This window comes from Mercenaria mercenaria, chromosome 12 (genome assembly GCF_021730395.1).
Source record: "Mercenaria mercenaria strain notata chromosome 12, MADL_Memer_1, whole genome shotgun sequence".
Classification (NCBI taxonomy): domain Eukaryota; kingdom Metazoa; phylum Mollusca; class Bivalvia; order Venerida; family Veneridae; genus Mercenaria; species Mercenaria mercenaria.
In genome coordinates this window covers 39,798,113-39,823,345 of record NC_069372.1, presented here as the reverse complement: position 1 = coordinate 39,823,345, position 25,233 = coordinate 39,798,113, and the positions used below count along the sequence as shown (strand labels likewise).

General features: G+C 34.2%; 1 protein-coding gene across 10 annotated transcripts in view; it reads left to right on the top strand.

Annotated features, from left to right (window-relative positions):
* The first annotated feature begins 275 nt into the window (after positions 1 to 275).
* LOC123535450 (leucine-rich repeat-containing protein 43-like) overlaps positions 276 to 25,233 on the top strand; it is a 45,566-nt gene continuing 20,608 nt past the window's right edge. For 2 of the 10 annotated variants that reach the window (XM_053519775.1, XM_053519772.1), the window contains exons 1-16: positions 276 to 468; positions 2,232 to 2,310; positions 2,617 to 2,810; positions 3,576 to 3,686; positions 5,195 to 5,325; positions 5,893 to 6,013; positions 7,128 to 7,245; positions 8,138 to 8,214; positions 9,221 to 9,406; positions 10,124 to 10,211; positions 12,361 to 12,443; positions 12,970 to 13,110; positions 14,223 to 14,276; positions 19,748 to 19,837; positions 21,871 to 22,092; positions 22,408 to 22,461. In XM_053519775.1, coding sequence (XP_053375750.1) covers positions 289 to 468; positions 2,232 to 2,310; positions 2,617 to 2,810; positions 3,576 to 3,686; positions 5,195 to 5,325; positions 5,893 to 6,013; positions 7,128 to 7,245; positions 8,138 to 8,214; positions 9,221 to 9,406; positions 10,124 to 10,211; positions 12,361 to 12,443; positions 12,970 to 13,110; positions 14,223 to 14,276; positions 19,748 to 19,837; positions 21,871 to 22,092; positions 22,408 to 22,461 — 1,929 coding nt within the window. In that variant the 5' untranslated portion in view covers positions 276 to 288. Of the gene's footprint in view, positions 469 to 2,231; positions 2,311 to 2,616; positions 2,811 to 3,575; positions 3,687 to 5,194; positions 5,326 to 5,892; positions 6,014 to 7,127; positions 7,246 to 8,137; positions 8,215 to 9,220; positions 9,407 to 10,123; positions 10,212 to 12,360; positions 12,444 to 12,969; positions 13,111 to 14,222; positions 14,277 to 17,080; positions 17,096 to 18,096; positions 18,184 to 19,747; positions 19,838 to 21,870; positions 22,093 to 22,407; positions 22,462 to 25,233 lie in introns of all 10 variants that reach the window. The other 8 variants (XM_053519776.1, XM_053519774.1, XM_053519773.1 and 5 more) reach the window with 7 other exon arrangements.

Genomic DNA, 25,233 nt, shown 5'->3' with positions numbered 1-25,233 from the left:
GTCTAAATGAACATATAGTAAAAATAACTGTGGTCTTAGGCCTGATAGAGGATACGGAATGATTTTGTACGGGTTTTATACAAGCCAAATGGAAATTAATTTAAGCGGAAAATATTAATGAAAATGATAAAAAAATCAATCTTTTAAAACGTATGACGTCATATGAAAAATGTATTTAACGCAGACAATATAAAATAAATAGTTTATAAATTTATGAAAGAAAGAAAGTCTTGTTATTGCCAAATGTGATCCGCAAAGCGAAAATATTTCGTTTAAGGTTTTGCTTAGATGCATTTAGCGTCAAAATGGAGTCGTTTGTTGACAACCAAAATTTATGAGGAGACACGTCAATTTAACGAATTCGAACTCATGGCAGTGGAACAACAGACACATCCTGCATTTACTGCATTTGAAAAACAACTTAAAACACTTTGCTTGAGGGAATTCCCTTGTGGTCCTGGGACATGGGTAAGAAGACTGAATTTTACCACAGTCTCACAGACACTCAGGGTCAGTCCCCCTTCCATTGTCCGTCGCTGTCAGCCACTATCTTCTAGCCATTTAAAACAAAATAATCAGATGTCTCATTCATGAGACAATTCTTAAAACAATTTGTATTTTGCAGAGAAAAACTTCCAACCAGTTTAGAATTTGAACTTGAAACTGTGACCAAAGCCTGCAAGTCAGGTGCTCTACAAATTGAGCTAGCCAGGCTTCTGCTTCTTCTGCTTCAATATGGTGAAGGGCCTTTAACAGCGTAGAACACCGGGGACAGTGTGCTAGTAATACTGAGGAAGGGCAGACTTAAAGCCCTCGACTGTCTCGCTCTGTGCGCCTACTGTATCACTAGACAGATGGTTCCAGTTCACAGTTGTGTTGATAAAAAAAAGAATTTTTATACTGTTCAGTTTTTGCACTTTTTATTATTCTAGTTAAGCAGAGGCCTTGAGTCACTACACTCCTCATTTTCATTTTGAAGGCTTAAACCTTCACTAAGTGGAGCGGTGGTCTAGTGGATAAACCTGTTGGCCGCTCAATCCAGGGGTCGTTGGTTCAAGCCCCACTGGGGTCACGACCATGACTTCTTATATGACACTGGTTTTTCCAGGAAGCAGACTCGAGAGTGGTTCAAATAAGCCTGAAGCTTTCATCACAGTCGAGCTAAAAAAATTAGTATAAACAAAACATTATCGTGAAATCAGAGATTGAGGCGTCAACTCATAACTGTTCAGCTTTCAATAGCCTTACACGTTTGGCTTATTGCGACAGCTTATTGTATGATCTGATATTTTATTGTTGCCAATATTCCCTCTAAGCCTTACTTGTACCTGCATTTTACTGTTATGAAAACAAAGACATTAAAATATCCCGAGAGTCATAAAATAAAAATAGTGGTCAGACTTGCTCCAATCAATTAAATATCAATTTATATAATTTCACGTAGAAAGTTTAAATATAAGACTCAAGAGTTTTTTTTTTGCCAATTTTATGGCTGGTATTCGGTCATGTTCCCAATGGAAAAAAGTATCTATTTTCCCAATTTCAAGCAAAAAATTCCCAATTTAATCGTCATTTTTTTTTTTTTTTACTAATGTTTGGTTATGTACGAAAAACTTCGAAAAGTACAACGTAAAATGAGTATAAATAATGTTGCAATCGGATATGTTTGGTATTCGCTGTATATATCCAGGTCATCGGGGTGATTTCTTTCCGCATGCGACTCTTTGATATTATTATTATTATACCAGATTTGTTGAGCGCCCTTTTCTTATGTAATATATGTTCAAAGGCGCTTTACAATTAAACATGTGACACATCGCAGATATGTAGGACAAGATCTGTGATACAGATCTACTTGCCGGGAATGTTGCATAATTCAAAGTACTACCTAAAAAAGATTAAAAAACCAGAAAATGTAAAGCCAGTTGACAGGCAAGATTTATCAAATGCTGCCAAGGAATGATGGTTAGGTGAACTGCTCGTCTTAAATAACTGAAATACTGTTGAAACGGTCATTAAATTCATAAAAACTTAAAATCTAATACAAGAATGATTAACTGAGCCTCTCTCTCCATTCCGATAACTGAGCCTCTCTCTCCAGGAATGGGTGCCAGAATGTAAGTAAAGAAAACATGTTACATTTGTCAAAAAATATACAGTGTATCAGAACATAAAATGACAATTTAAATGTGTGAATAATGCGTTTACAAACAATGCCTATATATTTTCAGCGGGAAACTCCACCAGGAAAGCTGAAAACTTTAAAGAGTTCTTTGAAAGTTGAAAGCAAATACTCAGTGACTCTTAAAGGTAAGATAAAATATGATTTAGGAATGAAAAAAACATCTCTTTGTTGAAGATCTTATTCTGTACTTGTCAGTCATTTTTACACATTAAAGAAAAACTTACCGGTAATGTTCAATGGGCCTACCAAGTGATTCATTTCTTGATCTGTATACTTTGTGTATTAATTCATTATTGTTCTGTTGGTTCTTAAATTTTTTTACTGGTGTCGCACTTAAAAAGTTATTTTGCAGTTGAATGAGACTAAATTTGAATCGTTGTCATCGTGTCATGGTCCGTATGCATTAGAATGATATTTTAATTGCTTTACAGATTATGGTGCTCAGCATGAGAAAACTGAAACATTGGAAGAATATGTTGGTTCAGCAAAGTCTCCATGGCATTTAGATTACAGCTGGTCCCAGGAGGCCAGACAGCTCCGTGAAATTTCTGTCAAATCCCCGTGGCTCATTGATGATAATTTTGTACTTAGTTACTTCAAAACTCTGAGGATTGTTGGTAAAAATGTAGGTAGAATAGTTCTTGAAATCGATTTATACATGAATTTTTTTACACTAGTCAAAAAGCACATGGTTTGATATCTTTATTTTGTTAGCAATTCCAGGTATACTTAAAGTCCCTTTACAAAATTTTCTCTTCTTTGTAAAGACAGCTTTTTTATCTACAATATAGTTAGAATTATGCATTATTGATTATCTTGCTGTTTCTGTGTCTGATATTGAAGGCTGCTGTTTTTGTCCTTTCAAAACATTATTGTTTGACATTTATGTTATATTACTCTCTATACTTTGATGACTCATTGAAATGCTGTAGTACAAACAAAGTCAGAATGTTCTGCATAATAATTTTGGAGTACAGTTGAACCTGTCTTAGTGGTCACCCATGTTAAAGAGCTGTTTGCTATAAACAGCCAGTCAGCTTAACTTTCCAAATCAACTTTTTGTTCTAATTTCAACTTGTCTTAGACAGCGACCTTCCTTAACCTTTAGCCTGCTGGTGGCAAGTGATTCTGCCTTTGCGACCAGTGCAGACCTAGATCAGCCTGCACCTCCGTGCAGGCTGATCATGGTCTACACTGTTTGCTATTCAGTCAGTAAATTTTCAGTGAACAACCCTTTGAATAATAAATGGTGTTGTCCAAATTGAATGATGGACAAATCCATTTTAGGAATTTAGCAGGCTTAAGGTTAAGCAGCCAGATTGTGCAGTTCCATTAGCTGCTGTATACATGTTGGCTTTTTAAGTGTTTCATTTGTTTATTACAATTGCAGGTTACATACATTGATTCCAACTTATTAAAGTTCAAGAACCTTGAAGAGCTCACACTAAGTTGTAACCTCATATCTGAAATAGATTCAAGATGTTTGCCATCAAATCTCAAGGTTTGTGTTCCAAGCATAACTTCAGTTGTTTCTTTTAATTTCTGAATTTTATCTAAAGGTATGTTAAAAAAGATGAAACTTAAAATGTTAATGTTATTCAGCAGGGATTTTTTTACCGTTTAGAAACTGGGGCCTATTCATTTGGGAAAAATGGTGCGTAAAACCTGAAAATTGGGAAATACAAAAAATAAGTTTTACCATCATACAACCTTTATTTCAGCATTGTTATTGTTTGATGTCATATTACAAGTCTTTTGTTTTATATTTTTTGTCTTTTAAATTTTCTGGTATTTCTTCAGTGAGAAACTCGCAGACACTCAATGGTCAGTAAAATTTTGGGAAATTTAAACCTAAGAATTGGGAAAATAAGCAATTTTTTGCAATTGGGATGGGGCACATGTTCGGCCCTAAAATCAGACTTAAAAAATCCCTGTTCAGATTCCAGAAATTTGTTACTAGAAATGTTATTTTAAAATTTGTTAAACTCAAAGGCTAGTTTTATCAAGCCGTCGTAATTATTTTGTGTTATATGCCAGTTTACCAAAGACTGGTTTTTAGTTTCTGATAATCTAGTTACATTTTTAGGCTTAATAAAATTTATACTTATGTCTGTTAACAGAATGACATTATGAATTTCAAAAGTGTACAAAAATATATGCCGATAGTTTCGGTTTACATGTAGTTTTATTGTATGTAGCATAATGTTACATATTTTTCTTAAAATAACCTTTTCTTAATGGAGAACTATACTTATAGGAAAGCACAACTATAAAGGTATTTGATATTTATCCTGTTTTGCATAGGAAAGTTATACATAAATTGATTAGCCTATACAGCTTGGAATTTATTATTATATCAGTAGATCAATGCTTTATTAGTCTATAGTTACTGTCAATATTATAGTCAAACTTCGTTAACTTGATCTCGACGGGACCAGCAAAATTTGTTTGAGTGATCAAACAAAATTCATTATACAGGGATTTTTACGGGACCTGAGAATGAGTAAGTGAAAAGGATGGTGTACGAATTATCCGAGTTTGAGTGAACGAAGTTTGACTGTACATATTAAAACATACAAATAAATGTTATACCATATTATTGTGACAAATAGTAAAGTAATGAAATAGCTCGGTTGAGGTTTATTTGTGAGTTATTTTATTTCACTTGACAAGTCTGATTGTATGCATTATTCAAGCCGTAGCCAGGTTATAGTGTCACCTCTCTGAGGCAGTGTCAGCAATGGCAGCTCTGACCAATCTACCAACTGCATATTACAACAACCCTCGGAAAATGTGGGTAAATAATGCTGATATACATGATGGCTTCAGCAGCCACCAGTCACACTACAAACATATATATGAACTATATGAAATGAAACCTATTTCAAAGCATGCAAATATTGCATAGCAGTGTGGTGTCAATAACAAAAGTCAGTCTTAAAAACAGACTTGAACAGATTTGATTATTTTGAAATAAGTACATATAGACTCCATGTATTATGAATTTAGGTTTTGGAAGCATGTGCAAATGAAGTAAGTGATCTGTCTTCACTTTGTGCGAAACCACCAAAACTGATACACCTTGGACTGGGCTACAACAAACTCTCATTCATTGGTGATTATTTGACTGGACAATATTGGTAAGAATTTTAGATTGATTGATTCTGTGAAAACATTTATATGTTTAACATATAGGTGAAAAATAACTTCACATCAGAAACTGACTCAGCTTCAGAATGAGTTTATATAGAAATGTTCCTTGGGTGACATTTTATGAAGAATGTTCAAATTATTCCTACTGATTAAAAGCAAAGTTACCAAGGGCCATGGTGACTTTTCTGTATATAAAATTTACATATAATAAATTATGAGGATTCTCCCAAAAAATCAAAAACTCTTGCATTTTTACTGATACATGTCTGATTGTAATTAATCTGCACACATATATTGTGCCTATTTCAAAGAATCAAGAAAAGTCTTTAAAGAAAAAAATAACTTTACGAAAAATGTTTTTGAGCTTTTATTCAGGTTCGATACATGTATGGGATGCATCCCACACGTCACAACAATATACAACTTGTGTTCCATCTTCAAACTGTTGTAACAACAGGGATGTTTTTAGATGACCCCTTTTCAAGCATTAAAACACATTAAAGATTTGAATTTGAATAAAGTAGTAATAATTGTTATTATCTGTATATATGCAGGCCACAGCTGCTTTCACTGGACCTGAGCAACAATAATTTGAGTGATCTTTTGGATGTTGTTCGTAAACTTAGCTCACTTCCAAAGTTGAGAAATCTTGTGCTCCAAGGAAATCCACTATCAGTAAGTAAACAGATTCTGTCTAATAAAAGAGCTTTTATCAAGCTTTCTTTGAAATGTCAATCCATTGTGAACTTTTATAGAGCTTTCCTTCAATCCATTGTGAGCTTTTATAGAGCTTTCCTTCAATCCATTGTGAGCTTTTATAGAGCTTTCCTTCAATCCATTGTGAGCTTTTATAGAGCTTTCTTTCAATCCATTGTGAGTTTTTATTAAGCTTTATTTGAAATATCAACTTAGAGTAAGAACTTTTAGCATGCTTTAACTGAAATATCAACCCAGTATATTTATTTATTTATTTTGTTGGGTTTAACATAGCACCGACACAATGGGTCATATGGCAACTTTTCACCTTTGATGGTGGAGGAAGACCCCCAGGTGCCCCATCCTGCATTATTTCATCAGGAGCGGGCACCTGCATAGAACAACTGACCTTCCGTAAGCCGAGGCTAGAACCCACATCAATGAGGGGCAAGTGATTTGAAGTCCATGACCTTAACCACTCAGCCACGGAGGACCCCCCCCCCCCAAACCCAGTATAAGATTCTATCAAGCATATGTATTTTTGATATATCTGACATGTGAGAGCTTTTATTTGAAATGACATTACTCTAAGTGCATTTTTTTAAGCTTTATTTTTAAGTGTCTCAACAATAATTGCTTATAGGGAAAAGCTGTTATAGTTGACATACATGTGACCACCTGTATTAAGCGATGTTTTTTTATTAAGTGACTGCTTGAAATCCTGAATGTTTTTACTATATAAATACATCCCTTTAAATGACATTTTTGTTACCTAACCAGCGACCACATGAAACAGGCCACTGGAACTAAAATTGCCTGCAAAAGTATCTATTAAACGACCTTGTATGAATCTTCTCGCAGCCATCTCATTGCCAATATATACAATAAGCCTTTTAAAAAGTCAACTGTAATAAGTGTTTGGTATCTTAAAACAAATCTTGAACAATATCTATCACAGTTTTAAACTAAAATATTTCTTGTCTCGAAATTTTCCAAATCTGTTAAGAAACCATTCTGTTAAGAGACACCCTTTTTTGCGCTACCTTGGATGGTCTCCTAATACAATATCGAATGTATATATTTTCTTTTTCAGCTGATACCTGGTTACCGTGGTTACACTGTTGACAGTCTACGGAAACTGAGTATACTTGATGACATCATGATATCTGCAGATGAACGACACTATTTTAAAGGCTTGGCTAGAAGAAGAGGTATAACTCCATTTGACTTTCTTATTTTCCCAGGAAGCAAAACTTGAATGATTCAGAAAAAAATCAGACTTCTTATTGAGCTGGAATAAATTTGTTTATATGTAAGCAAGTTCCACAAATGTCTTAGACAGTCTTAATATAAGGAGGCATTTTTAAATGTATTAAAAGTTCAATATCAAGGTACCAAGAGTGTACTCTTTTATCACATAGACTCTGGAAATTTTTTTTTTTTCTTATGGTCTCATTTGTAAGACTTAAAAGCCTTTAAAGTTTCAAATGATTGTATTTAAAAGATATTATATTGCAGTTAGAGTGTTTTGATTAATGTAAACATGGTAAAGAGGATAAGCTACTGAATGATTTTTTGCAAAGGAGTGAATTCTTTGGTGTGGGGTACTTCTGATTTGGAGCATTTAATTCATTAAGACAAATTTCTGTTATATATTATTTTAGTTCTGATGTCTAACATTTTAGATACAGTGAAACATTGGCCTGACCACTTAGCTTGATAGGGAGAGCACAGATCTACGGATCACAGGGCCGTAAGTTCAATCCAAGGGTGGGGTGTATGTTCTCCGTGAGAATTTGATAAAAGTCATTGTGTCTGAAACCATTGGTCCTCCACCTCTGATAGGTGTGGGAAAGTTGGCAGGTACTTGGGTTACTTTAGGTTTGTACTGGTACAGAATCCAGAAACACTGGTTAGGTTAACTGCCTGCTGTTACATATTAAACTGAAATACTGTTGAAAAAATAGGCGTTAAATCCAAAACAAACAAACAAAAGCGAAGCATTGCTGACTCGGGCATCAGTGACTCAAGCACTAGCTCTTACATGTGCTATCAGTGTGGTCCAATGAAATAGTTTTTCAGTTGCTTTGCTTTTATTTTCAGAGCATATTTTGGATGAAGCTAAAGTTCTGCTGAGTGTTAGCTATATCAAAGGTATACCTGTGCCAGATGAAATCAAGGTTTGTGCTTGTCTTATAAATTATAATGTAAAAGATGATAGTAAATTTTTCCATTTTTCACCAATTTTTTTTCAGATTTTGACTTTGAAAAATCTTATTTTTTTGACCGCCTATTAGACAGGGAGGCGACTTCAGACATGAAATAGTTAAATTTCCCTGTCTTAAAGGCTAGTAAATACGATAGTAAATATTCTGAAAGAAATATATTTTTGCAACATTTTTTGAATTTTTTGTAGTAAGTACTACTGTCACATATAAATAGCAAATTTGATTACTAAGTTACATCACTTAACCATATACTGTGAAATCTTTTAGTTTCATGGACATGAAATTTCATGGTTTTTGGCAAAAATGGCTATTTCAAGGGAATATAAATTCATGGTTTTCCACATTTAAAGATATTTAAAGATAAATTGAATGGAATTAAATCCATAAAATCCATGAAAATTAGTTCCCCATGAAATTTAGTGATTTCAGAGTAAGCAGTTTAATGTAAAGTCAATCTGTGCTTATTGTTAACTGTGTCTCAAAAAAGTTCGGAGATGATTCTTATATATCTGTGATCACAAAGAAAGCAACTCCTGCCTCAGGTAGCTATATATCTATCAGGTACATATATTGGTAAAGCATCCAGCTATTAGTCTTGCACTGTCATCATTGAGAAAAAGATAGAGAAAATTGCTTACAACATTATATTAAATCATAGTTTGTTCCACTGTTAAGACAAAAAGGATATATTCATGTGTGTATGATTTTACTTTGCATCATTGACAGCTTTAATTATTTACTGAAAATCATTTAAATTTAACAATTCAGTTAAAAAAGTGAATTAGTGAAGATACTTGCATTTATGCTTGAAACAAAACTTCACATTTCCAAACAGGTGTTATATTACATCACTTTATGGAGTAGAGAAGGCATAGTTATTTTGACCTCTAGCACTATGACTACATCAAGTATTTACTGTAAATTTTGGTCATTTTAATTGTTTGCTTTAATCTCCCAGAATCCTGAAGACCAGCCAGAGTTCCCTGTGATAGAAAGAAAATATTTTGTACAATTTATGTTTCTGGAAGACCAAACTTTGAAGTTTGAAGGTCAGCACATGGCTAGAGAGGATGAACTGGGAGAAATCACTGAAATCTCAGGATATCCCACAGACAGAACAGAGCTAACTGAGACTGCTGAGATGGTAAGAGCTAATATGCAACATTTGGAGTTTGACTTACAATAATAGACAGAATTTTTTGAGTGATGTCAAGGGACAAAAATTTCACTGTTTTGCTTGTATTGACAAGTAGGAATGGCTTAAGGACAAGTGGAATTTTCTGTTAGGTCGTTCGGCAGGACAAGTGCCTTTTTCCGGTGGATATCAGTAATACAGTTAATGTTCCAAATAAATGGAGCAGTGCTTCCATAATGCCTTTGTTTATCAGCTGTTTATTACTGATTCCACATGTATCATCCATCTAAAACAGGTACCTGTGTGTTTTTATGATGCATATGACGTAAAACAGGCATCAGTTTCTTCACCGTCACAGTGTATAAGCATCGTCTACAAAAAAGTGTCGGACACCAGAAAATTGCAAGACAAATGAACTCAGGATGGGTAACAATTGTAAGTCACTAGTCCTGCAGGACGAGTTGTCTCTGAAAACAATTGTATCCCTTGGATGTTTTACTTTATGCAGCTTTGTATGATTATGCATCCAACAACTACAAAATACCAAAGTAAGCAGTCTAACTGTGCTATAAACAAAGTTATGGTGCATTAAATACCATATACATGTATATGCTAGATTGAGCATTCTTTGTTGATTTAAATGAAAAGCCTACTAAGATGTTTTGTCCTGAATTGCTCAAAGGGTAGGGATTTACCATGTTTAGATCTTCTAATTGTTTAATTTAGCAGTCAACTGTTGGAGACCCCACATTGGTAGAGAAGAATGTCCTGTTTACACAGGAGCCACATGTCACACATACCATTGATAACACAGGTGAGTTATTTATACCATCCTTACACAAATATATGGATTTCATGGTTCAGAGCCTTTAAATGAATCGTAAAAGGTCACTGATTTTGGGGTCAGTGGAGCAAAGGTCAAGGTTACTCTTACCTTTGGTACAATAGCTGTTTCCTCTAAATATGATCTTGAGAAGGCCTTGACCTTCAACCCTCAAAATTGTCAAGCACATTGTCAGAGGGCAGTAAACGATCCCTTACTTATAATTTAGATGTTAGGTCACAGTGACAGTTGATACAAAGAGAACTTTCACCATGGGCCACTCTTGATTTTGATGTTTCTTAATTAAAGGTCATTTTCGTGCAAAGTGATCAGATGGTTGTATTTTGTTATGGTGCTGAACATACATCTGTCTGTTTGCAAATCATTGCCTACTTCAGAATGCTTCTTAGACTTCATAGGCACATTGCTTTAGGCGTATTTAACTCCACACAGCAGACCTCTTGTCTGTATTTTCAAAATTGCATCTATTGTTTTCTGTAAAGTTCACTTTTGTGTCAGTTGGCAATTATTTCTGAAGAGTTGAGCATGCTGTTCTTTAAAAGTTTGTATTATTTATGAATATTACAAGGGAACTTTATTATACTCCCATGAAAAAAAATACATGGGAGTGACATTGGAGTCATGCATGCAGTGATTCATTTTGAAATCTGAATATACGAGTCCAAGGGACTCACATATTTTGAAACAATGAGTCCCAGCCAGTGAGTAATGAGTCATGCAAGTTGAAAAAGGAACTAAATTAATTTAATTTAAAGTAAATAAATTCACTGAAAATGTCAGTGATTCTGTTTTCTTATCTTTGTAAACTTTGTGAATCTAATGTGATTAAACTGCAAATTAAAGTTTTTTTCACTCTTGCAATGATTGTCCAAACCAAGAAAACCCTTTAAATATGAATACAATTAGATTCTAATTAAAAATGCTAATTCCCATATCAGCAGAAAATAAATCAAGCTCCCAGCGCTAATGCACTCAAAGTCAGTCACTTTAAATAACAAGTATGTGGATTAAATACATGTCAATAGCAGTGACATTACTATGACATCAATCCAATGCTGTCTTCTTTGATCTGCTGGTGTCTCTTTGATCTGCTGGTGTGGGCTCACATCAAAAGAAACAGTTGTCAAACATGTTTAACCCAATTTCTAGCTAAATTTGATGCGTCAAAAATTTGGGTAAATTTCAGTTACGTTATTTTAATCTCAGAAAGTGTCAGTGATAAAATTATGTTTCTAAAGTCTTGGTTTTGAAAAATATGAGTAAAATTAAGTGGATTTAAGGAAATTATTCAGCCAGTCAAGGTAATATACTTTCTAAAGGTCAAAAATGCATGTGTAAGCTAATGTACCGGTAATATAAATCTCTACTACTTTGTTTATCAGCAGTCAGTTTACAAAACAAGTGTCACCTTCGCACTTCTCGGTAATCTGAAGTAGGCGGAGCTTAAATTATGCCATCGTATATTCCTGTCAAGTGTCAACAGGCTGATAGCGGATAACTGGTGGAGTGTGGATAAAAAAAATTGGGCGACTTGAATTTTGCTTTGATGTTAGATTAGAGCGAAGTGGGGACCTACAAAGCGACTATTTCGCTCAAGTCGCTCTCTAGCTCAAGCCCTATGCTTTACAAATCGAACAGTGATAAGGTAATTGTTTGCGTCCCGCGGCTGCACACATTTTAAATTAACGCGTCCCCCATGAAAAATACGCGTCTTTGACGCAGGACGCACGGCAAAATGAATCACTGTGCATGTCAGTTAGTCCATCTTTGCATTTTTCTTTTTTGTTGCTCTGTATCTTTTAAACTGCTGTCATCAATTGTTTGAATTATCATGATGCTGATACAGCACACATCTTTGGCCACTAGGTCAAAAATGAAGACTACACTTGGAGGTCAAATGTCAGTTAGCTTTATTTTATGTCTACGTACCACTAGACATAATTTTCATAAAACTTTCCTAAATTATCAAGAGAGTGCAAGAAACCTGGTCACTTGGTCCAAGGTCAAGGTCTTACTTGGAAGTCAAAGGTTATGAAACACATCATTTTGCCTTACCTGCATGAAAGCAATGTCTGGTGGGTGTTAATCACCTTCAGTAATAGATCTTGTTTGATTTTAGGTGATGCGGTTGTTCCAGAGACAACTCAAGACTTGAAGGATGAAAAGAAGGAGGAGACGGAGACAGAAGTCAGAACAGTCAAGGTAGCAAACTTTTAAATGCATTTATAGTCAAACTTTATTTTATCAAAGTCAACAAGACCTGCAAAATTTGTTTGCATTATCTGTAGTTCAAGCTATCAAACAATATACATTATATAGAGGTTTTACTGGGACTTGGCCATGAGTTCAAGTGAAGGGTGGTACTCGAATTATCTGAGTTTTAGCGAACAAAGTTTAACTGTATAATGGGGGAAATTTTAGATCTTTATTTATAGGGAAAAAACTACCAAACGTAACAAACATCTCTTTTAGAAGCAGTTGTACTTAACATTATATGTTTCATAAGCCTATGGTGCTGCAAATGAAGAATAATGTGCACACTTTTTTTATACAAGATAGTTCTGCAAGAACTATTCTAACAACAAATTATTGTGCAGTAGACAGTTTCTAACTTAAAAGCAACAATCTAGGAAGAAACCATTGTACCTGGTTACTATCCAATACTTTTATAAAACTAGTTTTAGGAATAATTTTAAATATTCTTTTTTTAATTTCTTCATTTTTATAGACTGCACCTGTAGATTCAGAGAAGCATGTCTGGGCAGAGGAAGTTGAGTGTAACTGGTCACAGGCAGTGGTACGAGACGATCTGCTATTGTTGAGAGATTTCTTCAAGCAAGGCATGCAGATTTCTGTTGTAGAAGAAATGGTATGCATTGCACTTATTTTTCACTTGATAATGTATATGAAATGTGTTCTTTTTTGTTGCGTAGGAATGGGGTTCAGGAATAGATAAAAGGAAAAACAGTTTCACATAATATTCTTTAAATCTTGTTTTAATTAATGTTGAAGTTTTCTTAGAGTATATTAAAGAATTGGGTCTATAATGACAATTAGCAAATGTATGTGAGTAAGGGACCTCCTTGGCAGAGTTGTTAAGGCCACTGACTTCAAATCAGTTGCCCCACACCAATGTGGGTACGAGCCTTACTTGGGGCGTTGAATTCTTCATGTGAGGAAGCCATCCAGCTGGCTTACGGAAAGTCAGTGGTTCTACCCAGGTACCTGCTCATGATTAAATAATGCATTGAGGGGCATCTGGGGTCTTTCTCCATCGTCAAAGCTGGAAAGTCAAAACAAAAATCATACGCGAGTTTGGCATTCTTTGGGTTTTACGTAAAGCCATGAGTGCATCTAGCTATATTTACTTCTGAAGAATGCTGAATGGCCCAACAAGAACAAGTAATCACACAGATTTTGTTGAGTATTATTACGGGTATACTACCTTAAGGCAGAATATATTCATGAGAGTACAGTGAAACCTGTATTAAACAGCCAATCATGGAAGCAATACAATCTGCTGAAGATGGCGGGGAGGGGGGGGGGGGGGGGGGGGCTGCTAAATAAAAAGTTAAAGCTACTATAGATGTAATCATACTGTTTCCATAATAAACTCAGATTTACTCAGACAGAGGAGATCAATGGAAATTTGTTATGGAATAACATGGAGACACATCCAAAATAACAGATTTTGAAGTATATTTTCTGTCGGACTATAGGTATAGGAATAATAAATATTTTCATATTTTTTTTATTTTTTTTTTGACAAGTGTATTTTTAACAAAAAAATCTAGCTTCATATATGAATTCAGTTGACAGTGAGTAAAACATAAATTATGTGTTTTAGAGATGACATATTTGTCTTAAACGATGTACACGTTTTATATTGAACATGCTTTTAAATCATGATCTGGGTATTTATTTACAGTTCATTTAGTAACTATGTGTATACTTGATTAACTATTCAGCCGTTTATTTCAGACGTTAAGCTATCCTGTGATTCCAGAGGAAACCGAGGAAGTGGCTAGCACTAAGGTGTAGTAAATGCACCGTTGTTTCCACAAAATTGTTATTTTTATAACTTTCTGTTTGTAACCAATAATTTAATTGTTCTTGGATTATATATACATGAGCAGGCTTTAATTTGTACAAAAGTCAGCCAGAATTCAAAATTGAATACATAAAAACAATGTTACAATTCAGTTTGTTGAGAAGAAAAAGAGTTCACAGAATATTCGTCTTAGCATCTTTTTAAATAAACATCTTTTAGTATTTGGAACACCTTGTATTTTAGTGTTTGTTAAAACAATATACATGTAGGAATAGTAAATATGCAGGAACATGTAGATGTAAATGAGATAATTCATCTAAATAAATTTGGACAAATCTGCTCATTTATATATAGGGTGACCATGTTAATTGTCCATTCTTCATTTATTTCAAAGATTAATTGTAATTATATGTTGCCTGGAAATAGAGTCTAGATTTACAACATTGCAGCAAAATTAGTTTATATACACATTGCAAATACATGATGTGTAGTTTTTATTGGTATTATATGTCACAATTCCCTGCAGTTTCATATCACCTGTAAAATGCAGAATGAATGACTTTTTCTGACCTGCCAACCCACATATGTTTGAAGTAAACAAGACATTCAAGACAAAATTGGGAAATCATCCAAAATGATTCTATTTTCAAGACAACATATCTCCATTTAGAGACTATTAAAACTCTGTTCCATTTTTATCACTACTAAGCAGATGCTAATATTGTCTTATACATCAAATAATACTTGGTATTTGGTCATTTTAATACGTAAGTTTTACACGTAACCCTACCAGAACTAAGTACCATATAGCACATTGCGCTGTCAATGCATTAATTGTCTCACACTTATTAATTTCCCTTTCTTAACATTTTATCAAACATTGTTGTAGATTTCTGTTCTGGGTGAATTTTCCTTATTATTCTCACCCACCAAAAGGTCAAGTGATATAATTATGGAAATGGTCCCTCTCTTTTGACTGTGCGTGTGTGTGACTGTCCTTAATGCCTTTGTCCGTAGTATAGCTCCAAAACTATTGAAGGGGTGTGTTTACCTTGCCTTGTTAAAAGTACTTTGGGGTCTAAGGGATTTTATTCAAACTGCGTACAAAAAGTGAGGACATGAAGGGGAAGTGCATTGTACAAAAACTTTTACCTTGCTTACTTTTTAAAATTTTCTTTTATTTCATTTATATACTACAGTCTCTTTTGGAGCAGAACCCTATAACTATGACAAAGAGTTTTACGTAACAAACAACAGAAAAGTTGCTCCTTTATAATAAGATAATTTCAGAAATGTGAATCTATATCCGGTTGAGAAAACAACAAAGACTAAGTATTAGGATATCTTAAAATGACTGAATATTCGCTGCCCTCTTTTTGATGAAATCTTTATGAGCTAATAATTATCTGAAGAAGAAAAAACATCTGTGGGTGAGGTGAGGGAAGCGGGTAGAGGAGGTAACAGAAAATTTTACACTTGCTCTTAAATAAGTAATTGTCTGTTTGATTGAAATGGCAAAATGATTTTTTTTATTCAAAGTTGTGTTTATATTGTATTGTAAATAAGCAGGAAGGTCTAATACGGGGAGTAGAAACTCCGTATAAACCAGTACATTTATCTGTATTATGCTGTCGTCCATACCTGTAAATATCGACCAGTCGTTAGCGATCGATATTTTGTTTTCGCCACTATCGATCAGCATGTAATTAGCATATTACCTCATGTTAATCATGGAGCTATAACACTTATTGTTCAAAGGGTTTAACAGTCACATTTTAAGTGGTGATAATTAGATGATCAGAGATTGATCTAAAGGGATTCTGAAGCAAAAACAGCATGCGACTGCATGTAGTGATATGCTTAATTATTATGAATTAACTCGAGCTCACTTCCCTGAAGAAATATTTTACCACGTAACTTCAAACCTTTATCAAAGGGCCGATTTTTGTTGGATTTGAATAAAAAAAAGGAAAATAACAGAAAGCTGACACTTTTCTTAATCTTGTAGAGCCATAATTATAATTATTGTTTATAATGTCAGATTTCTACATACAGAAACAAACATTCTTCTTGAACGTAGGGAATGTGTCAAACGAAATTGTTGTTTAAACTCCAAAATTAGTTTAATAAATTTAATCTTAAAACTGATGTGTGAAAAATACAATGTATTTAAATTAAAATAACAATATTTTTTAAAAAAAAAAAGGCCGACAACGAAGTGACATTTAGTATTCCAAACTTTTAGATAAAACTGCAGAAAATCATCTAGGTTTAACACGCATTTAAATGGTGAAGAACAGAGCAATATCATAAACAAATATTTTCAGGCAACAGTTTACAGTTTTGACTTGCTATTTTCATTAAAATATGTCCTAATTTTTTTGTTCTAAATACTCTGAATCAACAAGGCAAATATCATGTAAAAAACGACATCTTTCTCTCTGGGTAAGACAAGTCTAGATTTAGCCATTTTCACAGGGCGAAAAGTAACATTATAATGTAGATATTTTCCATTTAAAAACAGATGCAGGCAATAATTTCATTGCAGAACTTTTGTTTTCAACAAAAAATTCAACAAATGCTTTCCCAGATTTTCACTGAAAGGACGAGTTAAACTGTAAGACGTAAGTGTTTGAGTAATAGCAGAATAACCTACGGCATACGCTTCGATTGGACGACAGCATAAGATAAGATAAATGCCGGTTTCCAGTCCCCGTATCAGTTGTTCCAGAAATAAGTAACTTTTAATCTCAACTGTAAAAAAATCAAGCAAAACTAATTATTTTAGGATGATGTTCCTCAGGTACCATTTTGTTGTAGATTTTGTACAGTATGCCATGGTTATGGTGTATTTAATCTAGACATTTTACCAGCTTCAAATAACTATAATGTTTGTATCTTTTGTGAATTGAAGAGATTAGATTAAACAGAAAAGTTTGGCTTCATTTGAAATACGTCTCGTTGGTTTGCTTTGGCATTCTGTGTACCTGTATTTGAAATGCTTTGTTTGGCTTATTGCCCCTTGTTTTCAGGATATTAATTGACCAGTTTGTCTCAGTTTTTACCCAAGTATAACATAGAACATCCCTATCTAAGGACTTAATTTGTTTATCTGGCAGACATACAATTTTTGAAAAAGATAGTCGGCCCTGTCTGGATCCTGTCTGGCAGATATATTGGACCCAGTCTGACAGAGTTACCGGACTTGTCTACCTTTAAATTCCAAACATTAAAGTACTTTAGTGTGCCAATTTATTGACTTCATTGACTTAAATCACATAAAAACCATTAAAAATGATACGATTAAAAGTCTTTGCTTCTTTTTTGTCTTTGCTGTCAAGGTTTCAATTTGCAACTTAATTATCATCATTGGATTATCCAAAATTTAGTCTGTTCTGGTAGATGCAGACAAATTCTCATTTTACACTTTGTTTTATCTTGTTTCTATAAAACATTTTTTTGTTGTTGATTTTTTGTTTGGTTGAAGTGTTTGTACACTGTTTTTGCTAGATATTTAATGTAGTATTTGTAATATTACACTAAATCGTAAGACTTGAATTTTAAGCATCTTTTAAGATTTCTCTAATAGCAATTTTTCAAATAGCTCCTGGTGTGTGTATATTATATAATATATAGTCTAAACTCTTTTTTTTTTGTAGAAGTTTTATTTGTAGGAATTTGTTTTTAACATGGTGACTAACTCTTTCTGAAATAGAAATTAAAAAAGATATATTCAGTTGTCTACCATATATCAAATAGATTTTGTTGATTTGAAATATGAACAGATTTTATTGTATGTAACAGAGAAAAGGTTCCAGTCGAATGAGTAGAACAAGTAGGATGAGTCAGGCATCAAAAGGGTCAAAAACACTGCAAAAATCGCAAAAACCGGTACAGTACAGACATTACTTAGAGTGGCAAGATCTGTAGCTGTGCAAATATATTTAGTTTATAGTGTGAGTGGAACAGGGCTATGCACGTTTTTCAGATATATCACATCTTTTGAGTCTTTCTGATTATAGTCATTGCAGGTTAGAGGGTATCAGCACATCAGGCATTAAAATTTAATGAAATAATTGTATTTTACAATCAAATTTTGTTATCTTGAACTTGATGGGACCAGCAAATTTTGTTTGAGTTATAGGTTGATCGAGCCATTGAACAAAAAACATTATATAAGTACTTCGCTGGGACCTGACAAGGAGTTCAAGTGAAAGTTGGTGTTCAAATGATCCCAGTTCAAACAAACTAAGTTTGACTGTTGTTTAATATAAAATAAATTACAACAAGGAGAATAGGTTACGAGAATGAAACTGTATCAAAATTGGGATTTTTAGTGAGGTATGAATATGATTATGTAAATTCCACATCTGTACCACACTTTGTAAGGTACACTTGAAACAAGCCTCCTTTTTTAAAGATTTCTGCTTATGATTGATAGGCAGTGTGATTGCATGAATGTTGTGAAAATAGAATAAAATAGAATGAATTAAAGCTTAGATATTGTTTAAAAACTTATCTAAATATCCATGTAAACACATAATTAATGTACATGCAGGAACACCTGTGCACATATACGTCACTTGAAGTACTTTGAAATATATTTAAGTAGTTACATTTCACAGAAACTTTATATCCTTCTGAACATATTATGGACTTCAGTTTCACCATCCACCACTTCATCTTGCCGAACTGATTTTCTTTGTCTTTACAGGCTCTGCATGATTACATATTTCTGCAGCTTTCCTTTAAAATTTGGAGACCAGTCTTTGAATGTTTATACATATCTATGCCATAGACCCTTAATCGACCAATCAGAGGCTAGAGATGTGAGGATGGTCTCCAGACCTTTCATTTGTACATCGATAGATCATGGATCCCTGTTTGTTAGCATAAATATTTTACAATATAAGACATGAGTTTTACTTGTAGAAGTGAACTTAAGAGATTTTTTATTGGTTTTAATGGTGTAAAACCCATGCTACTGAAACAAGGCATGACAGTAGTGGAGTAAAACCCATGATACTGAAGTAGGGTATTGCAGTAGTGATGTAAAACCCATGCTACTGAAGCAGGGCATCACATTAGTGGAGTAAAACCCAAGGGTATGAAACCCATGCTTCTGACTCAAAGAATCACAGCAGTATCATCAATATCATCATCACCACCACCATCGTCATCATCATCATATAATTATTGTTTTTCAACAGGTGTAAATTGGTTGAAATTATTGCTTAGTAGTTGGACTTTGTATAATACTGGTTGGCTATTTTCAGAATTAGATTGTTCATTAGTACAGGTCTCATCTTTCTTAGAAAGTAAGAGTTTTTCAGGCAAGGTAGCGGGACGTTCCACTTGCTTCTTCCAAATCACAGGTTGCTATAGATTAATTTGTAGATATTTCCATGGTAACCATAAGTCATTTATTGACAATGTTTGCATTGAACAATTCTAGACAGAGGGATACCCAGTTGAAACATCAACACCAGTTGCTGGAAAGGCCAGCGCCAAAGACAAGAAAAAAGAAAAAGAGGAAAAGACAAAAGTAAGCCAAGTAGTTGGTCGAAACTGTTGTTCCGTAGAACATTCATTTATAATTTTTATCTATCTTTTTATTTTGTTTTCCCCAATTTTCCTTTGAACAAAAGCTTTGATGGCTTTAGGTTTGGTTACTTATTTAGGATTATTTTTTATCATTTGTCTTTTCTTAAATGAGCCGTGCCATGAGAAAATCAACATAGTGGGTTTGCGACCAGCATGGATCCAGACCAGCCTGCGCATACGCGCAGTCTGGTCAGGATCCATGCTGTTCGCTAATGGTTTCTCTAATTGCAGTAGGCTTTAAAAGCGAACAGCATTGATCCTGACCAGACTGTGCAGATGCGCAGGCTGGTCTGGATCCATGCTGGTCGCACACCCATTATGTTGGTTTTCTCACGGCACGGCTCAAATGTTGATGTTTTAGTACTCTCCAACCTTTCTGTTGTATTTTAGCATTATTGAAGTAGGTGAAATTTTCTGTCTATTTCTATGATTGCAGGGTGTTATATATATGTAGAAAACTTTCTTTTTGCTGCAGCTTTCACATATAAAACCCCAATTCAGAACTACAAGAAAAGATATCAGCTAAAATGTTGAAATTAAAGGATAAATAGTATGTAAATACACCGATACTTGATTCACTGCATTTCATAGTGTTTACAACAATTTGAGACAATTTTGATTTACAAACAGAAAATGGCAAAGAAATCTATTATTACCAGTTTTATAAAGTGTATGTTCTACCAGTTTGTTTTCAATTTCTCTGTAAGTTGGTCCTTGTGTCACCAAGAATCTGTTCGTGCATTTTTCAACAGACAAACAACTTTATCCATATGAAGCTGGCCGTGATTTTAGAGATTCTGTTGTTGTTTTTTTTAACCTTTCTACAAGACCAATTCTTCTTATTTTCACTTAGTCCGATAAAAATTCTAAAATTCCTGTCTATAAAAAATGTTTGTGTCTAAGCTATTGATTACAGGTCAAGAGGAAGAGATTAAGTATAATACACGATTTAACAATCTTCAACATTGGTGATGGGACGTTTTTGTTTTGCTACCAATGGCTATGTTCCTCTGAAAATGTGTGTGTTGAATTTTAACCGCATTTCTAAAAACGAATGTATGTTAAAGGTGTATCATGATATATTATGCTCAAGTTTCCTGTTTGAAAATGTGAACAATTACTGCTACTAGAATTAGACAGCCTTATGAGCAATCAGTTCGGCTAGAAATAATTTGAGCTGAACCATGAGAAAACCAGCATAGTGCATTTGCGACGAGCATGGATCCAGACAAGCCTGCACATCCGGACAGTCTGGTCAGGATCCATACTGTTCGCCTTCAAAGCCTATAAATGCAATTAGAGAAGCCGTTAGCGAACAGCATGGATCCTGACCAGACTGCATGAATGTGCAGCCTAATCTGGATCCATGCTGGTCACAAATGCACTATGTTGGTTTTCTCATGGCACGGCTCATTCAAAAAACAGACAACACACTTATTTTAGAGTGAACAAGTGCTTTAATTTCATTCTGTTTGCCGTGTTTTCTATCGTATACTTAACTCATTCATGTACCATTACTTAATGTGTCATTTTTGCATTCATACTATTAACATAAAATTATTACACAAGATTTTAATATCCTATAGTACATTTTAAAAGAAGGAATTTCCTGTAAATCAGCTTTAGATTATATGTAAACCATTTTATGATACCTACAAGTTAAATTGTAAATAGGACAATCTTTATCAAGCTAATTTTGTGAAGATACGTCATTTAAAAGAAATGTTACAGTAAGTACCTGTTAACTGTGCTTATTTTAATTACATGTATACCACATAAGAGAGAATAAAGCAGAACAGAACAAATGTTAAGGATGTACATAAAATTAGGGGGAAAAATTGTCCATAATTCTTTTCCAAATAAACATGAAATACATAATCTTTCAGAAAAATAAGCAAAGTGTATACTGGTATTAGGTTTGTAGTACAACTAATTACGCCATATTAATAACTGACTGACTGGTTCCTGTTTCAGGCTGGTGGTAAGGATAAAGGCGGAAATGAAAAAAAGAAGAAAAAGGGGGAACCAGAGCAAGAACTGAAAAAGAACCCGCCCACATACACGACACTCGCAACATGGCACGTGCCACTGGCTGATTTTCTGGAAGGAGAGTTTGAGTTCCAGTCTGTTTTCACGCAAGGCGGGGTAGAGGTCGCATCAACTGTACGGAGTATGGATACAGACTCCGCTAGAAAGGTGCGATTTAAATTACATTCATATTTTTAGATTTTTCTTTAGTTTTAATTAATTTGGATGAATGATTTCTTGAATGAAATTAATGCTAACAGTTTGTTTTCTTTATATCTAGTTGGTTTTTTTTTTAAGCATGTAGACATACAAGGAATTAGCTTGGTATGGGCTGATGTTAGAATAGAAAAGTCTTCCATACAATGTCATATTGATCTTAATGTCACATACTGTAAAATGGAGTTTTCAATAAATCATCTAATGAAATTTTACCTAAATTCATACCAGTTTTCTTGTAGTTCTTTGATAATTTATGAAATGCAGGCATTAAAATCGCGAGGGTCAGGTAGAGGGTCTAGCCGATTGTCCAGAAAAGATGTGAGTAGAGCATGCACAGGGATTGCTACAAATATTGCAAAATATACTCACTAGTGTATATACGGATGTACATATAGATATCATAGGCTGCAAAAAAAATAGAATTGAGTAGAAGTCCGAGATAGTGTTCACTGTTTTCAGTGCATGTAATAATTGCAGTGTAGGTGTGTGTATACATATGTATTTAGTCAGTTTGTGACAGATATAGAATTAGTTGCACAATGACATGTAGATGTTTGAGGTGTGGTATGGGACACCAAACCTTTTATCACGCTGCCCAATAGAATTTGACCTGGATTATTTCAACCAGTTTAACAAATATCTCCAAGGCAGTTTAACCCTTAGCCTGTTAAATTGCTAAAATGGACTGGTCCATCATTCAATTTTGGCAACACCATTTATATTCAAAGGGGTGTCCACAGAAAATTTACTGACTGAATAGCAAACAGAGCAGACCATGATCAGACTGCACGGATGTGCAGGCTGATCTTGGTCTGCACTGGTCGTAAAGGCAGAATCACTTGCTGCCAGCAGGCTAAAGGTTAAACATATTACAGTAACTGTAAGATGTAATTATATATGTGTTTATTGCAGTACAGGAAAAATGTGATATATGTGTTATAATGTCTTGAAATTGTCCCAGAAGATGGAACATGTGATAATATATAACATATCTTACATTTTATTGAGCTGTCTTTAGCATTATTTCGGTTATTCTAGCTTTCTCAATACTTTTGTGACAGCCCTGGATTGTAAATGAAATGTTATGAAATCAACACACAGACAGTGCTTGGAAATTTAGGGTCACTTTTATCAATATACTGAGTGTTGTATTATTTATATCTTTCAATTACATGAAAGGCATTGTTTTTTTCCTTTGCCATCTGGCTGTCTACGTTCAGCTTGTTTGTGCTTCTTAAAAAAAATCTCAGCTGGATTTCAATGAAACTTCACAGGGGAGATAGATGTGATATTTAGTTGTACATATCTTTGGCATGTACAGCCTGGATTATTTTTTTTCAGGGTAATGGCCCTTTAAAGGTTATTGTTTTTGATTTATTCTATACTTTTGATGGGATTTGACAGAAACTTCACAGGTCACATAATAATGATCAGTACCACATCTTGTATACATGTAATAAGTTTTATGGTTGAATGATTAAATTTTGTAACATAGTTATGGCCCTTTGATTATTATACATAGAATCTACAAGAGTAGATTCTTGTCTGCGTTTATTCTGATAAACCACTGGCTGGCTTTCAGTGAAACTTTGCAAGAGTAGTTTCTATGAAGCCGAGCTATGCATGTCATTGGCACATCCCCCTTAAATATTTTTTTGCAGATTATTGCCTCTTAAATGTCATGTTTTAATAGAAATTGTCGGATTGCTTGGGATTTAAATTAATGCTCCCAGGAGCCTTGTTGCATATTATGATATATTATTGTTTTTTTAGCTCATCTGATTTTTTTAAAAAAAATGATGAGTTATTGTCATCACTTGAGCGGTTGTCGGCGTCGGCGTCGGCGTCGGCGTCGGTGTCGGCGTCGGCGTCTGCGTCGGCGTTGCCTGGTTAAGTTTTATGTTTAGGTCAGCTTTTCTCCTAAACTATCAAAGCTATTGCTTTGAAACTTGGAATACTTGTTCACCATCATAAGCTGACCCTGTATAGCAAGAAACATAACTCCATCTTGCTTTTTGCAAGATTTATGGCCCCTTTTGTACTTAGAAAATATCAGATTTCTTGGTTAAGTTTTATGTTTAGGTCAACTTTTCTCCCAAACTGTCAAAGCTATTGCTTTGAAACTTGGAATACTTGTTCACCATCATAAGCTGACCCTGTACAGCAAGAAACATAACTCCATCTTGCTTTTTGCAAGATTTATTGCCCCTTTTGGACTTAGAAAATCAGTTTTCTTGGTTAAGTTTTATGTTTAGGTCAGCTTTTATCCTAAACTATCAAAGCTATTGCTTTAAAACTTGCAACACTTGTTCACCATCATAAGTTGACCCTGTACAGCAAGAAACATAACTCCATCCTGCTTTTTGTAAGATTTATGGCCCCTTTTGGACTTAGAAAATATCAGATTTCTTGGTTAAGTTTTATGTTTAGGTCAACTTTTTCTCTTAAACTATCAAAGCTATTGCTTTGAAACTTGCAACACTTGTTCACCATCATAAGCTGACCCTTTACAGCAAGCAGCATAACTCCATCCTGATTTTTGCAATAATTATTGCCCCTTTTGGACTTAAAAATCATTTTCTTGGTTGAGTATTATGTTTAAGTCAACTTTTCTCATAAACTATCAAAGCTATTGCTTTAAAACTTGCAACAGTTTTTCACCATCATAAGTGGACACTGTACATCAAGAAACATAACTCTATCCTGCTTTTTGCAAGAATGATGGCCCTTTTTAGACTTAGAAAATCATGGGTAGGACAATATTTCTATTACACAAAAAAAATCAGATGAACGTCAGCACCCGCAAGGCGGTGCTCTTGTTTTTTTTTTTACAGTTGAATGGTTTTTAACTGGGTTATTGTCCTTTGTTTATTATACATTAAATCTATGTAGGGACTGTTGTTCTGGGCTTCATCTCCAAAACTTCCTTTCCAGATTTTAATGAAACTTCACAGGAGTGACTGTCTTGCATGTCTTTGAAAGCCCCCAATTGGATTAGTTTTAGCAGATTTTTGGCCTATCAATGGTCATTTTTGTATAAAGTTAACTGGACTTCTTCTTCTATACTATTGTTTGGACATAAATGAAATT